Here is a 14,202-nt window from a genome sequence, read left to right on the forward strand (position 1 = left end):
CGACTGTAATGGTTGAATTAAGATTTCGTATACCAAACTGCGCACTTTTCATGTATGGACTCCCAACTTAACGATAATATTCATTTCGATACGCTGTAGTCAACTATAAAAGAATTTGACCAATCACGTGCCGCCGCGCTCCCATAGAAAATACTTAAACGCGCAACTATTTTTGTCCACTGAGATACTACTGACATACTTACCAATTTTCATTAATTATTTAGGTTTTATAGTAAAACAAGTATTTTTCTAGATGAATATAGAAATATAATATTATAGTATTATATTTAGTAATATAATCAATCTAGTAGGTACCTCATTTAGGCAACTATGCAAGCTTCGTGGCCTAAAGACGGTACTTGACTGAAAAGCTCTCTATTATATCACGATTGTATAAAATATTATTAAAGTTAGCATTTAATGTGCTTTATATACTTAACTTATACCACGTCAAAGCTGTTTCTTTCGTGACAAAACATGCATTCAACACTGGCCGTCCGCTTTGTAACAAGTAAAAACTAACCGGTACCTAATGGTGCAATTTTAAATAAACATATCAGACTATCTGTCAAACTTCAATCTTACATGCGTCTAATAAACATGGTTAGTCGTTCGGTAGCATTTGACTAAGGATCAAAAAGAAATAGAATTTATATTCAAATTGTTTTATTAATACCCTAACATCAATGTAGATTTTCTTAAACAAATAACAATTTTTGACTACATATCTATTTTGACACGGATTTGGCTAAATTATAAAGTAAATAAAATCACAGTAGATTATGGACTAGAAAATCGTAACAGACCTATACTAGACACGTACAAACAGCTAATTAGTATCTAGATTTAATAATCACCGAAGTATTTAACTGACCTCTCAAGTTCACATAAATATTTTGTATGCAAGTAACCTATCCTGTATGATTGCATTTTTTTTGATATCTAAAAATCCAGGATCCAGGTCTTTATTCGGATACGGGGAATGTGTTGATAAAAGAGTAGTTTCTTTTACTCAACAACATGTAGTATTTAAACTCGGGTTTCTGCGTGGACGAAGCGCGTGGAACGTTACTGCATGGTGTTGTTCAAACAAAGTGTAGGCGTAGGCGCGCGGTGGCATTTCTGTTGTTCTGTTTACACATACTTGTACGCCGTCTATATGAAGTAGAAGGCGTGCGGCTGCAGCTCTAGTTGCGCCATCTTGGCGAGCAGGCGCAGCAGGCGGCGCTGCGGGCGCCCGGTGGCGGGCTTCTGCGCGCGCACCACTTCCGGTCGGAGCGCGCGGCACGCCGCCACACGTTCAGCTACGTGTGGCGGCATCTAGGAGCAAAACATCCACTCAATTTTACACAACTTTGGGAACAAATCAAATTATTTTAATTTGTGTTTGTAGTCACAGTATTATATATGTTATAAATTGAAATAGATGATATATTTTGCTTCCTTAAAAGAAGCCTTTTGCATAACATATTAGTTGGTAACTAAGAATTTTTAAAGCTGGCTTTATTAATTTTAATAAATTAAATAAATATATTTTTCATTTGTCATGCTCTCCTCTCCCCCTCCCTCTTTCAGGGTCATTGTTGTTCTAAAAGGTGTGCAGATAATGATACGTGTCTGCAGCTGCACTAGAGTATTTTACGTTCGAAGTACGATTTTTTTTACGATAAGCAATTGAAATTTGAGTTAAAATGGATTTGTTATACAATTTCCATTCTGATATTTGACTCTCCATTTCATAAATAACGATACTTTTGTCTGAATTGTTAATTGAAAGTACCCTCAAGAAATACTATAAAAATGTATACTTAGTCATGTTTTTAAAAAAAACACATGCATTTTACTTTCCTCGTATTCGAAATGAAAAGTAGAGTGTTTAACTCGGGCGAAAGGCATTATTTCTGCCTCGGACTATTGGCGCTCTCACTGCGTTCGAGCGCCAAAATACCTCGGCAGGGATGAGTGCCTTTCATCCCCTGGTTAACAATCTACTATTAAATAACATTATTAAACTAAAAGATGACTAAATAAATCTAAAATAACCGGTAATTATTTCTAAAATGGCCCCTATTATTAAGAACTCGTAAGTCTTCGAACCGATACAAACCGTTTATAGTCTAGTGCGCTAAGCTCGACTTTTTGAGTTACTTTTCTTGTATGTCAATGAATATCGGGAAAAATACTTACACTGAAAAGCGGTGAATGTAAGATGGGCGTCCAGAGAGGCAGAAGTTTGTTGAGTACCGTGGAGTTGCACTCCAGCAGAGATTCCAGCAAGCTCAGGAAATGCAGGTTCACCGTTTCCGCCAGCTGCGATAGAAATTAACTTGATATGACAGATAATAAGGCATATAATTCAAAAAACGACAAATTGACCCCTTATTCGTGAAATTTCAAATGCTATGGTTAAATTATGTTTCTTTCTTCAACTACGATGCCTAAGTGATGGAGTACGACATAAAAAAATTACCGGTATTTTGGATTTGACAGACGATTGTGAATTACGAAATAACTGATGGAAAATGCGACAAAAAGGTGTGCAGTATGTACACTTTTTTGGACACACGTATGTACTTCGTCGTCAAATTAATGCAGCGTTCGATATGGCTACACCAGCATAGCTAAGTCGTCAATTTACAACGATAACAACAGGCACAACAAGCGTAAATAATATATAATTCTTGCAACAAGCGAAGACCGATTCCGTTCTAAAGAGATTCCGACTTAAATAGGTTTAACATACGAACCAATTTCGACTGCACGGCGACTTGTAGTATGCTCGGCACCAGCTTGCACCAGAAGTCCAGCAGGATACACACAGTGGTGTGGTTCGCTTCGCTACTAGGGGTGCTGGCCGCCGCTAGTTCTTCGAGGTACAGGGTCCACAGGTGGCAGAGGATGAAAGCGTGAAAAAGCGCATTCATTCGTTGAGGCGCTGGTTTTGTTTGCTCCACGTATGAAGACATTATTGTCTGGAAAAACGAACAGACAGATGATATGATGATGCGATCGTCCTCACATTCTGGAACCTAAACGGTCACGCACTGTGTGGTTCTAAAGGAATCTACTGCGTTTTTCCAACGCCCCTAAGCGCACAACAATATGCGTGACGATCAAAGCTTAAGGATCGAGAGATAAAGGGATTCTCGACACTTGTTTAAGTTCAATAGTTTCTGTCAGACACCTGTATGTGGTCGGTGATGTGGCAGTTGGCGTCCTGCGGCACGGGCTGCTGCAGCGGCTGCGGCTCGGAGCCGGCGCCGCCGCAAGCGTTGCACAGGGCGCCCATCACCAGCCAGGACACGAGGCGGACGCGGGTGATGCACTCGCTGACTTCTCGCGATCTGTTATGGAAAATAAGAGTGTTCTGTTTCTGTTTTTATCAGCGCGCGATAGAACGTAGTAAACTAGGTATTCACAGAACTGATCGAATCAGATAAACGGATTTGCGATAAGGCAGGACGAGGCGTGGCTAATATGGACATATCTGTTGCATACATCTGCAAAGGTGCTAAGTTAGTTACTGAGGCCCAGACAGACTGAAAACGTGATAGCGGAATGACTTATATGCGTTCTTCACGGACAGTAAAAAAAAACAATCGTTAGGGCCGAGTGGAGAAAAATAGAGAAGTCCTTCACACAGAAAAATTTATACTAACCCAGGTAATGCTGTGGTGGTGAGCCAAGGCAACACATGGCGACCCTGCGAGCAGGCCTTACCGCCTCTTTCCGCTGCCAGTTCTAAGGCAACGTACTGAGCGATTCCGCCTTTCACGATCGCCCCTAGCGTATCCTCGTTGAGACAAATCAGGTTGCGGTTCACTATTGACTTGGACACGGATCCCTGGTGACAGAAAACGTACACTTTACTATACATATAGTTCTGTCTCTCCCTCTTTGCATGCCTCAATTTCATTTGACATTAGAATAAAAAAGGTCCATGAATGGGCATTTGTCGTCCACATGTCCACCACTGTGATACATGGAGGCAGCTTGGCATGAGCAGCTTGTGTTCACGGTACCTTGATCTTGTTGAGCAGGTGCGGGTCCTGGAGTAGATCGATCATGTCGGGCAGGTGCGGCCGCATACAGTCCACGGCACCGGCTCCGAGGTCCCGCGCCTCGGGACCGCTCGGTGTGAGCAGGTCGCCTGTGTTCAGCGCCGGCGGGAGGACTAGGGTGCAGTTGTGACCTGGCGTGGAAAAAGCAAATGTAAAAAAAATGGGTCAATATTACAAAATTCAAACTACACACAGTAAAACCTAGCCCCACAATGAGCCCGATAAGGCTTCCGTTAAATAAATCCAATAAAACAATTGGACTTAGTCCATAAGTACCTTGCAGCACAAACTGAATGAGTATGAACAGGTTCTCGTCCGGGATGGTTGTCTTCGTACGGAGCGCCTGCACCAGCTCGAACACAAGCACTCGACACACCAGCAACTTGTCTCGGTCGCGACTGAACACTCGCACGCAGACGGCGCTCAGCTCCGAAATGATGGATAGTTTCACGACGTAGTTCTGGATGGAGTAGCTGATCATCTTGGAGATTGGCTCGAGGATGCTCTGTGTAAGAATGGTCCAAGTTACTCAAGTAAGCAATACGTATCTAATATTGCTTGCCACTTTCAATTTTAACCAAGTGTAGTATATGTATATACAAAATTAATATTCGTTTATTACACACATAAGACAAACAGCTTCGCAGCACTATGCAGAATTGCATTGCGAAAATATTTCATGTATGATGTTGTTTCTTGCGGAGAATTAAAAAACCGATAACCTCAATTACTGGTATTGATGATGATTTGAGATTCAGAATATGGCAGAAAAATAACTAAAAAACGTTGGATATTGGCACATTTCAAGGTATTAACATTATTTATAAAAGCTGAATATTTTAACAACTGAAGTAGCAAGCGAGCAGGAAATGACTATCGCTAACCCCCAAGTAGCGATAGTCATTTGTCACTGACCTTATTCTGATTAGCGCCGGGTATCCTCAGCACGGCGGCGGCGGCTCGCAACAGCGTGCCAGGCTCATCCAAAGCTGGCAGTTGCAGCACTATGGAGCGGAACAGCGCTTCTAGCTGACTAAGTAAAGCGCAGCAGGCGGTGGTCGGGCCTAACACTTCTGGCGCCAGGCACGACAGGTACAGGCAGATGTTTGACGCGATCGCGGATATTTGCTGAAAACATTTCTTTTTTTAGATCACAATTTTCTTAAAAGGTTTTTAGTATAAACTGACGAATACTCCAAGCTAGTTTCTAACCCCCCTAAATCATCAATCACACTTAGCACACCTTTAAATTTCGTCCCTTTCTTACAAACACAAATGTCAAAATAACGGATAAGGACAAACGATTATCAAAGGTTTATTAGACTTGACAAGCGTTTACAAATTACACCATTAATCTTCTAAAACTTCTTAACTGCTTATAGGACAATATAAGTAAATAAATGTTGATAACTGTGTATGCTTACGATTGATGGTAATACTATAGGTATATCAGTTCTCTGTGTTATATCTTATAGCCATACACATTTATAAATGTCTTAATAAATACCCTAAAATTAGGCTGTTGTAACTGTTTCATTAAATATAAATTATTAATTGCTTTTACTGCTCCATAACAAAGCCAAAATTCTTTTTTAAAGAGATTTCAAAGACCCGAAATACGTAGTTACATAAGGAGTTTACTCACATCGATGGGCAGAGTCTTCTTAGAGTTCAAATGCTCGACTACGAGTTGCAGCGGCCCACACGGGTATAACTCGTTGAAATCGACGAAAGCCTGCGCGATGCTCTTGAAGAACATCAGCCGTTGTTTCTCTATTGGATATCATTTGGTTACGGAAAGTCATGGAACTATGCCAGAAAGACTAATGAGAAAAAAAACCGGACAAGTGCGAGTCGGACTCGCCCACCGAGGGTTCCTTACTTTTTAGTATTTCTTGTTATAGCGGCAACAGAAATACATCATCTGTGAAAATTTCAACTGTCTAGCTATCACGGTTCATGAGATACAGCCTGGTGACAGACAGACAGACGGACAAAAAGACGGACAGAGGAGTCTTAGTAATAGCAAATATAGATATAACTCCGTAATAGATGGATACAGTCTAAGGAAAAAAAAACCGGCCAAGTGCGAGTCGGACTCGCGCACCGAGGGTTCCGTACTTTTTAGTATTTGTTGTTATAGCGGCAACAGAAATACATCATGTGTGAAAATTTCAACTGTAGCTATCACAGATCATGAGATAAAGCCTGGTGACAGACGGACAGCGGAGTCTTAGTAATAGGGGTTTTTACCCTTTGGGTACGGAACCCTAAAAACGTGCCTCGAAAATCACGAAAGTTTGATTCTCGATCAGATGGCGCCACTACCTTTGGCCTACTCTCGTATAGAGGGCGTTGACGGTTTCGTTTGTTATTTAACAATTTTAACGCATATCAGTGAAAGAACATGGGTCAAAATAATAAAAATAGTTAATGCTAATAAAAAAAATCATTTATCCATATTTAAATACGTTTTATCGTATTTTTATAAATCTTCATTTTTAGTTTTAAAGTGTGTCGATAGATGGCAGTGAATTTACTGTGTTTAAAAAATTTACTATGACAGTACCGCTGTATCCTATTATATCCTCTTAGGTAATAGGGTCCCATTTTTACCCTTTGGGTACAGAGCCCTAAAAATGGTCGTCTATCTGCATGCCATAAAAAAATGTAACGAAGCAACAAGATTAACGAAACCTAAACAAAACGTTAAAGGAACCTAGAAGATGACAAGCCTGTCTGTTGACATAACCGTAGCAAAAAAATCTCATTTATCATGTGATGCCGTAGAATGCTGGCAAATTATCCTCGTGAAAATTTACCGGGACTCCTAGACAGGAATATTTATCTGCAGGAAAACATTGTTGGGCGCCAGTTGATGCAGAACACAGCGTACAAAAAGGTGAGCCACGAACACTGCGCTGCCCGGCAGGCGGATGATCGCATCCGTCTGCCAAGCGTAGTTGCCAAGGTGGCCACCCTGTCAAGAATGATAACACTTACCGGGACTCCTTAGCAGGAATATTTGCAGAAACACATTGTTGGGCGCCAGTTGATGCAGCACACAGCGCAGGAATTGGTGAGCCACGAACACCGCGCTGCCCGGCAGACGGGTGTTCGTCTCCGTCTGCCAAGCGTAATTGCCCAGTTGAACCACCCTGCCAACAAGTACCGGGGGTCGGGGGTTTATAAGCTGAACGGCTTGACCCTAACAACGCCTCCTGGTTCTGCAAATACTGAAGCTGGTGAGAGGTAACTATAATAGGTAATCCTACGCGAGACATTATTCTACCTTTTCAAGCAGCGTTCTTCGTAATTAATCACCTTTCAAAACGTTGTTGGTTTTTCAGTTAGTTCGTGCTTGACAGATGGTTTTAATCAATTTTGTTTTGACCTAAACACAAATTAAAACCAATATTTAGAACACGCCTCCCAATCACATGATTATTATGTTAACATTATAATTGAGGAGTCTTATTTCTCTTGAACACCATACAAAAATAAGGCCTTTTGAAAGGACACTCCTCAATTATTGCATTGCTTTTCTTACCGGTTTTAAGATACTAAAATATACGAGATCTAAGAGAGATCTTCCTTGCTCGCAATTATTAAAAACTTATCATTTCTAGAAATAACATTAATTCATATGATCATTTTATAGCCACAAGCCTTCTTGAGCTTACCGTGGGACTTGGTCAATTTGTGTAAGAGATAATGTTCCCTATAATATTTATTTTTTATTTATTTATTTATAGTAGGTACTTTTATTGCATGAAAAATTATTACACTAAAACTTGCTCTAAAAAAGGTATCTACAGAGAAATAAAGGGAAACTTACCTGCTGACGTTATGCAGCAACGCCGGAAGCATGGCGGCCGCAGCACACGGCTCGCGGTGCACAAACGTGGCCAGGATGATCACGCAGAGCCCCAGCTCTTCATCACTGTATTGCTCGACTGCTGTGCCACATTCAGCGCCTGAGACATTGAATTGCAATAAGTGTCTCAAGCCAAATCTCTACGAAGTTCGGTCTCGTGCTTCCCACGTTCAATTATTCCCAACGATTGGGTCAGAAGCGCTTATTACATCTACACGGTTGCCGGGCACTTTTTGTAGGAAAGAAGCCGGTCGGCCTACCAGCATAAAGTGACTGTCTGTCGATCTGTTTGGGGACGTCGCACAATATTTAAAATCTGTTAACTGTAGACTTTCTACTATTACAGTCTTTCTACAAGTTTGAAATCATGATTTATGCCGATCGGTCGTCGCAACAAAAGTAAAATGTAGGGACTGACAGCGGTACTGCAGCGTGGTGTCGGGGCGCGGCGCGGTGCCGGCGTGCGCGGCGCGGCGTCCGGCGCGGCTCGCGGCCTCCCACCAGCCGCCGCCGCCCTCCGTCGCGCTCTCTGCAACGACCCACCACGTAAACACTGAACACTAAGAGTCTTTATACTCTGGTGGCTAAAAAATAAGTGCATTCCCGTTTCCAGGGAGGTTTTGAGATTCTACTTTTACTATGGGACCAACCCCGAAACCGCGAAAAAAATGTGGCTATTTCGTACATTTTGGCTGGTCCTTTTTCTATGGGAGGGTAAAAATTTTTTTCGCTATTTCGTGGTTGGTCCCATAGTAAAAGTTACTCAGTAAAATTCCAAAACCTCCCTTTGTTATGCTAGACTAAATTCTACATTTCTATATTGATGTAGGTACCTGAACTCTGCGGTCTCGCGGTGGGCGGCTGCGGTGGCGGCGGTGGCGTGGGCGGGGAGCCGAGCTGTGCGGCCTGTCGGGCCAGGCGCCGGGGCGACGCTCCTCGAGACCGACTGGCAAATTAAAACAACCATTAGCCCGATCTTATGCTAGGTACATAATCGGATTCAGTCTTTTATTTAATTTTGGAACTGAGAAATTAAAACATTCATTCCACTCATTGGTCCGGTCTTATGCTACATAAACATAATAAGTCTTTTATTTAATAGAGGGAAATCGTAGATGGGTACGTAGAGGTACCACGCCTACACATTCCTAGATTAAGCAAGGTCTGCAAGAGCAAAAATTCTAGATTACAACTTAGATTCACCGATTTAATTAAAGAGATGTCTAAAACGAAAGACTAAAGCAGGGGTAATACAATTAAGAGAATATAACTAGTACAAATACATACGTGGCGCCCTCAGACGAGAGTTTCTTGGCTAAGTCCTGTGGCCTCGATGTCGGCGTTGGCGTCGGCTCCGGCGTCGGCTCTGGCTCGTGCTGGCTACTGGAGTCTGTCTTGTCGGTTGAATCGTCTACGTGAAAATTTTAAAATTGATTAAGCTATTGAAGAAAATATGACATAACACTGGTATTACTTCGTACGCCTGGACAATCACATTGCTTTGTACTAATAAGGTAATAAATTTGTATTGCAGTCACTAGGTGATGTTCATTTACCAAACCAAAATACTGAATCTATAAGAAATGGACAAGTATCGTCAGCGAGGCGGAGAGTGGTACCTGGTGGTAAAGTAAGAGCTTCTCGTACACGATCGATCAGGGCGTTGAAAACTGGATACTGGTCCTTATTAGGCTTCGGACCTATGGGCAGCAATCTGGAATAGTATTCAGTAATTAATACACTAGTAAGTCCTAACATAAATAATATTGTAAACGTTCGATACGAAACGAACGATACGAAAAGACATATAATAAATATGCCCCAGGCACCACTTTTCTAAAAGCCGTTCAGTTTATTTTATAAACCCCGTACCTTTGTTGCAGATAAACCTAAAAGCCTGTATTTTATGTGACCAAGAGAGCATGACTTTAGTGATCAATTAAAAGAGAGTGTTTTGCTGGATATAATATAGATTCTATCCAGCAAAACACTCAAAAATGACAGTCAGTTTAACCTCTAGCCGTACGTCCACATGGAATGGGAAGCCTTTTTATAGCCCTCTGGGCGGCTAGAGGTTGAAGTGTACCTCTCTGGTGGTGGGATGTGGAAGGGCTGGTGCGGCTGGTGATGCAGCGGCGAGGGCGCGTTCCACGCCAGCTCCATCTTCGATAGCGGCGACTCCGGCGACGCGTATGCGTTAGTGAAGGCGCGCACTGGCAAATGGAATAGACAAACATGTTCTTACTAAAGGTCGTCATTTTAAATGACAATTAAAATTGGTAAACCGTTGACCGCCATAGAAAGCAGAAATCTAGAAAATTCTGAATGCCAATATAACGTAAAGTAGTAAGTAAGTATACTAGTGTAAGTGTGTTTACCAGGGCTCTTAACATTGTCCTTGCGGTGCGGTGGCCAGGCTGCGAAGTTCCCGTCACCGTTTGAAGAAGGCGCCGTGTCTGGAGATGTGCTGCTGCCCACTGATAAATAACAAAATAAGATATAAGCCCAGAGGCCCAGGACGTTATCCGCGTAAAATGAAGACGCTGGATCGAATCCGGCCTCCGCCACTAGAGGGCTTGGTCATTTATTTCAGTTTTTAAGCAAAAGTAGGTTTTTGATTCGGCCAACCGCTTTGATGTATCTTTGGTAGGTACATGTATTAACATGACACATTGTCAATTCGCACCTACGAAGTATTTTCGCTACATATGTCTGTAGGTTAGCAGTGATTGAGGACACAAAAAGAGGTTGTAGAATGTTCAATATAAAATTCATGTTCGTCACCAATGATCCTTTTCTGTTTTCCCAATATTTTAGCCCGCGGTGAAGTCTGCGGCCCGTGTAGTTGATCGGGCCAAATCTCTACAGATTGGCCACTCATTGGAGTAGACTTTCTGGAAACGAAAAGTTTAGATTTATAAAGCAAAAACATAGCTACAAGGACAATGCAATTTCTAAAAGGTTTAAGGCCGAATTTTATGTATGCGCGTCAAATAAAGTTATGTAAGTCAGCTGCAGAGAAAAGGTACCCCCCCCCCCCCCCCTGCATAGAAGTTTGTATAAAAAGGTGCTAAGCGAATAGCTCACTTTACTTACAAATTCGAAGAGTCACTACCAATGGAGACCGAAGAACTAGTAGACAACTGATGTGTAGAACGAGATCCCAATTGAGCCTGACAACAAATAATATTATTTAAATATAATAATAAAATTATGTATAGTCTGGTAAGAAATTTCCGTCAATAGAAAAAAGCGGCAAGTTAAAAAAATGTAGGTGCGAAGGGTTGGTGGGTTGGTTGGTAGGTGGGAAGGGGAAATTCGCGCCTTTTTCTACTGACAAAAGTTGTTGGACCGGCTTTAATTCGATGATAAATAAAATCGCAAAGAAAAGACGAGGTAAGTACGTAAATAATTAAACTTACAATCTTGCTAAGCGGTGGGTGGGGCGCCGATGTGGTGGCAACGGTCTCGATCTTTGGTGGCGGATCTTCGTAATGCGACGGCTCATCAAAGGAACCCTGCAAAAAAAAGTAATAAAAATATATATAGTATATTTATCTAGATAATATAGTAGTGAAAATATCTATAGATACTCCAAGTGTTAAACAAATAATGTATATGTCCTAAACTATAAGGACAAATGATTACCGGTGCAGTACTTCCGTGTACAGTAGTGTCGACGTCGCTGGTTTCAGGAATAGCGATCAGCTCGCTCTCTGACGACTCATGCTCGAGGCTCCATTGCTGATACCTGCCGATAAGATGTACCTACACTGTATACAAATATGCAGATGAATTTTAACATCAATGACACGAATTGGTGAGAAAATCGTATTGACAATGGATATTATTACAGAAGTGTTCTTCGGAGAAGAAATATATATACAGAAGCAATGATGTTAACCATTTTTCAAGTCGCACCTATCTAGAAAACCAAAAAAAACTCTTCTTCTCTTAATACCTTTCCAATTAGCTGACCAAGGGCGGGTTTAAATCCAGCAAGCTATACCCGCACCTTTTTCGTTACTTACACCAATAAATTGTTGCACAATGTATAGATAAATACTTACCTAATACTTGCTCTTTATACTTAAGATGGACTAATTACCCACCTAACCCTTATACTATAACTAAGAACAGCTATAAAAAGTAATGAAATAAATTTATTTGTATGTTGTAAGTGTTATGTCAAGTATGAGTCTCCTATGAGACGTGTACGCAAAACGCACTGTCACTGTCAAATCGATGCAAACTTGACGTAGTCGGACTCTACGTGCTCAACAAATCGCAAATATGGTTGTGAACTAGAAAGGAGTGGTGCTCAAGGCTAAGTGTAAGGCCTGAGTGGACGCTCGAAGCGGAGCGTTCGGCGGGGCGTGCAGCGTGGCGTCGGGCTCACAGGTGATTTGAGCAGGTGCACCTCTCCTATACGCTTGCATTTGTTTAACATGTTTAGCGTCCACTCAGGCCTCACACTAAGGCCCACCTGACATCTCGATGCGGTATGGTTCTGGAAGGTACTGACTTGTTGGCGGGCTGCTCCCAGTGCGTGGGCATGGCGTCCGCGGGCTTGGGCCTGCGCTCGAGCGGCGCGGGGCTGCCCGCCGCCCCCGCCCCCGGCCCCGCCGCCCCCGCCCCCGCCCCCGCCCCCGCGCGCTCCGGGGCCGCGCACGACTTGAGGGACGGCTGGCTTAGCTCTGGAGGACAAATATTGAGAAAGAGTCAACTAAACAACCTTACCTAATAGTAGATTACTGTAGAGACTCGTTAGTAGAATACTGGTCGAATAAGTACATAAGTAGCCGGGTAAAATAATTTATACTTAACATTAGCAGTGTTTTTATAAGGGTTCCGTACCCAAAGGGTAAAAACGGGACTCTATTACTAAGACTCCGCTGTCCGTCCGTCGGTCTGTCTGTCCGTCTGTCACCAGGCTGTATCTCATGAACCGTGATAGCTAGACGGTTGACATTTTCACAGATGATCTGTTGCCGCTATAACAACAAATACTAAAAACAGAATAAAGTAAATATTTAAGTGGGGCTCCCATACAACAAACGTTATTTTTTTGCCGTTTTTTGCATAATGGTACGGAACCGCACTTGGCCGGTTTTTAATCTATTTCATAATGTGATCCCCTGATATAAAAGCATTTTTACGACCCCCCCTTGGAAAAACTACGTGCACCTCAAGGGGATCGCGACCTCAGATAAAAACGCTTCTTTATAGTTGTACACCTACCTCTCGTGGTGTGTGGCATCACGATCATGGGCGGGATGCGCTTACAGACGTGGTACTGCGCCTCTACAGTGTTGAGCACGATGCGAACTAACGACTGGACTTGCGCACACAATGTCCCGCTGCCGTAGTGGTACTGCAAAAAAAAAGACATATTTCTTGCAAAATATTCAGCATCAAACAGTATTTAATTCAATCTTTTTTTTTATATAGGTATAGTAAACTGACCGGCGATTGGTCCTAGATGCTATCCACAATGTTGTTAATCCCTCAGGGTTCGAAGAACCTGACTAGCCGGTGTAAATTGTGGTCGGCGTTCACAAGTGTTTGTCTTGAAGCAAAAAAACCGTACGAGAGTACTGTTGCGCCGCAGGAAAACTTTCAGTGCAGCTTAGGCCATAAATAGTAGAATATTGCAATACGATCTTAAGATTTATTAGTGTCATACCTTGTACATGACGACGGACAAAGCCATAAGCCAGTGACGTCTGACATGGGGTTCTAGGTCGTGTAGGGAGTGAGTGACCAGGGTGCCGGCCATGGACATCGGGGCAGTCACTCCGGCGCTTGAGCCGGGGCTGCTGCAAAACTGTAAAAAAAAAAAAAACAAATTATGACCTGTAACAATATCTTATACCAACTCACTACTTAAGGCTGCTCTTTATTTGCTAAGAACCAATAGAAAGGGCTGCACTGAGAGCGGATAGGTAAATGAAGTGTCTCTATTGATTCTTAACAAACATCCCTCGCTACGCATCCTCGCTCATCCCTGCTGGAAACGCAGCCTTATAGAGGAGAATGTTCTATATTACCTACAGGTAATTAAGTATGTAACATGATTTTGGTATGTAACGTAACTGGGAAACTTGTGCATACAAGCCACATGTAAGTAGATATACTTATTGGTAGGAAACAAAATATTCAAGTTTTATTTCATATTTTCCATCCAATCCAAAATTTAATCGACGACTGACGACGACAATATATGAAGGAAAATAGTCTAAAACATGTAAAATTAAAAAATCG

At 42.2% G+C, this 14,202-nt stretch overlaps 1 protein-coding gene across 1 annotated transcript in view; it reads right to left on the reverse strand.

The window, feature by feature from the left end:
• Positions 1-731: 731 nt before the first annotated feature.
• LOC134741180 (protein unc-79 homolog) overlaps positions 732-14,202 on the reverse strand; it is a 45,815-nt gene continuing 32,344 nt past the window's right edge. The window contains exons 33-56 of the mRNA XM_063673959.1: positions 13,625-13,765; positions 13,180-13,312; positions 12,425-12,635; positions 11,587-11,689; positions 11,361-11,456; positions 11,035-11,111; positions 10,723-10,832; positions 10,317-10,415; positions 10,025-10,151; positions 9,558-9,652; positions 9,226-9,349; positions 8,772-8,884; positions 8,357-8,467; positions 7,900-8,038; positions 7,065-7,219; positions 5,707-5,834; positions 4,977-5,189; positions 4,338-4,566; positions 4,023-4,192; positions 3,660-3,844; positions 3,185-3,344; positions 2,748-2,972; positions 2,188-2,310; positions 732-1,320 (exon numbers count right to left, since the gene is read on the reverse strand). Of these exons, the coding sequence (XP_063530029.1) occupies positions 1,156-1,320; positions 2,188-2,310; positions 2,748-2,972; positions 3,185-3,344; positions 3,660-3,844; positions 4,023-4,192; positions 4,338-4,566; positions 4,977-5,189; positions 5,707-5,834; positions 7,065-7,219; positions 7,900-8,038; positions 8,357-8,467; positions 8,772-8,884; positions 9,226-9,349; positions 9,558-9,652; positions 10,025-10,151; positions 10,317-10,415; positions 10,723-10,832; positions 11,035-11,111; positions 11,361-11,456; positions 11,587-11,689; positions 12,425-12,635; positions 13,180-13,312; positions 13,625-13,765 (3,432 nt within the window). The 3' untranslated portion in view covers positions 732-1,155. The remainder of the gene's footprint in view (positions 1,321-2,187; positions 2,311-2,747; positions 2,973-3,184; positions 3,345-3,659; positions 3,845-4,022; positions 4,193-4,337; positions 4,567-4,976; positions 5,190-5,706; positions 5,835-7,064; positions 7,220-7,899; positions 8,039-8,356; positions 8,468-8,771; positions 8,885-9,225; positions 9,350-9,557; positions 9,653-10,024; positions 10,152-10,316; positions 10,416-10,722; positions 10,833-11,034; positions 11,112-11,360; positions 11,457-11,586; positions 11,690-12,424; positions 12,636-13,179; positions 13,313-13,624; positions 13,766-14,202) is intronic.

This window comes from Cydia strobilella, chromosome 1 (genome assembly GCF_947568885.1).
Source record: "Cydia strobilella chromosome 1, ilCydStro3.1, whole genome shotgun sequence".
Classification (NCBI taxonomy): domain Eukaryota; kingdom Metazoa; phylum Arthropoda; class Insecta; order Lepidoptera; family Tortricidae; genus Cydia; species Cydia strobilella.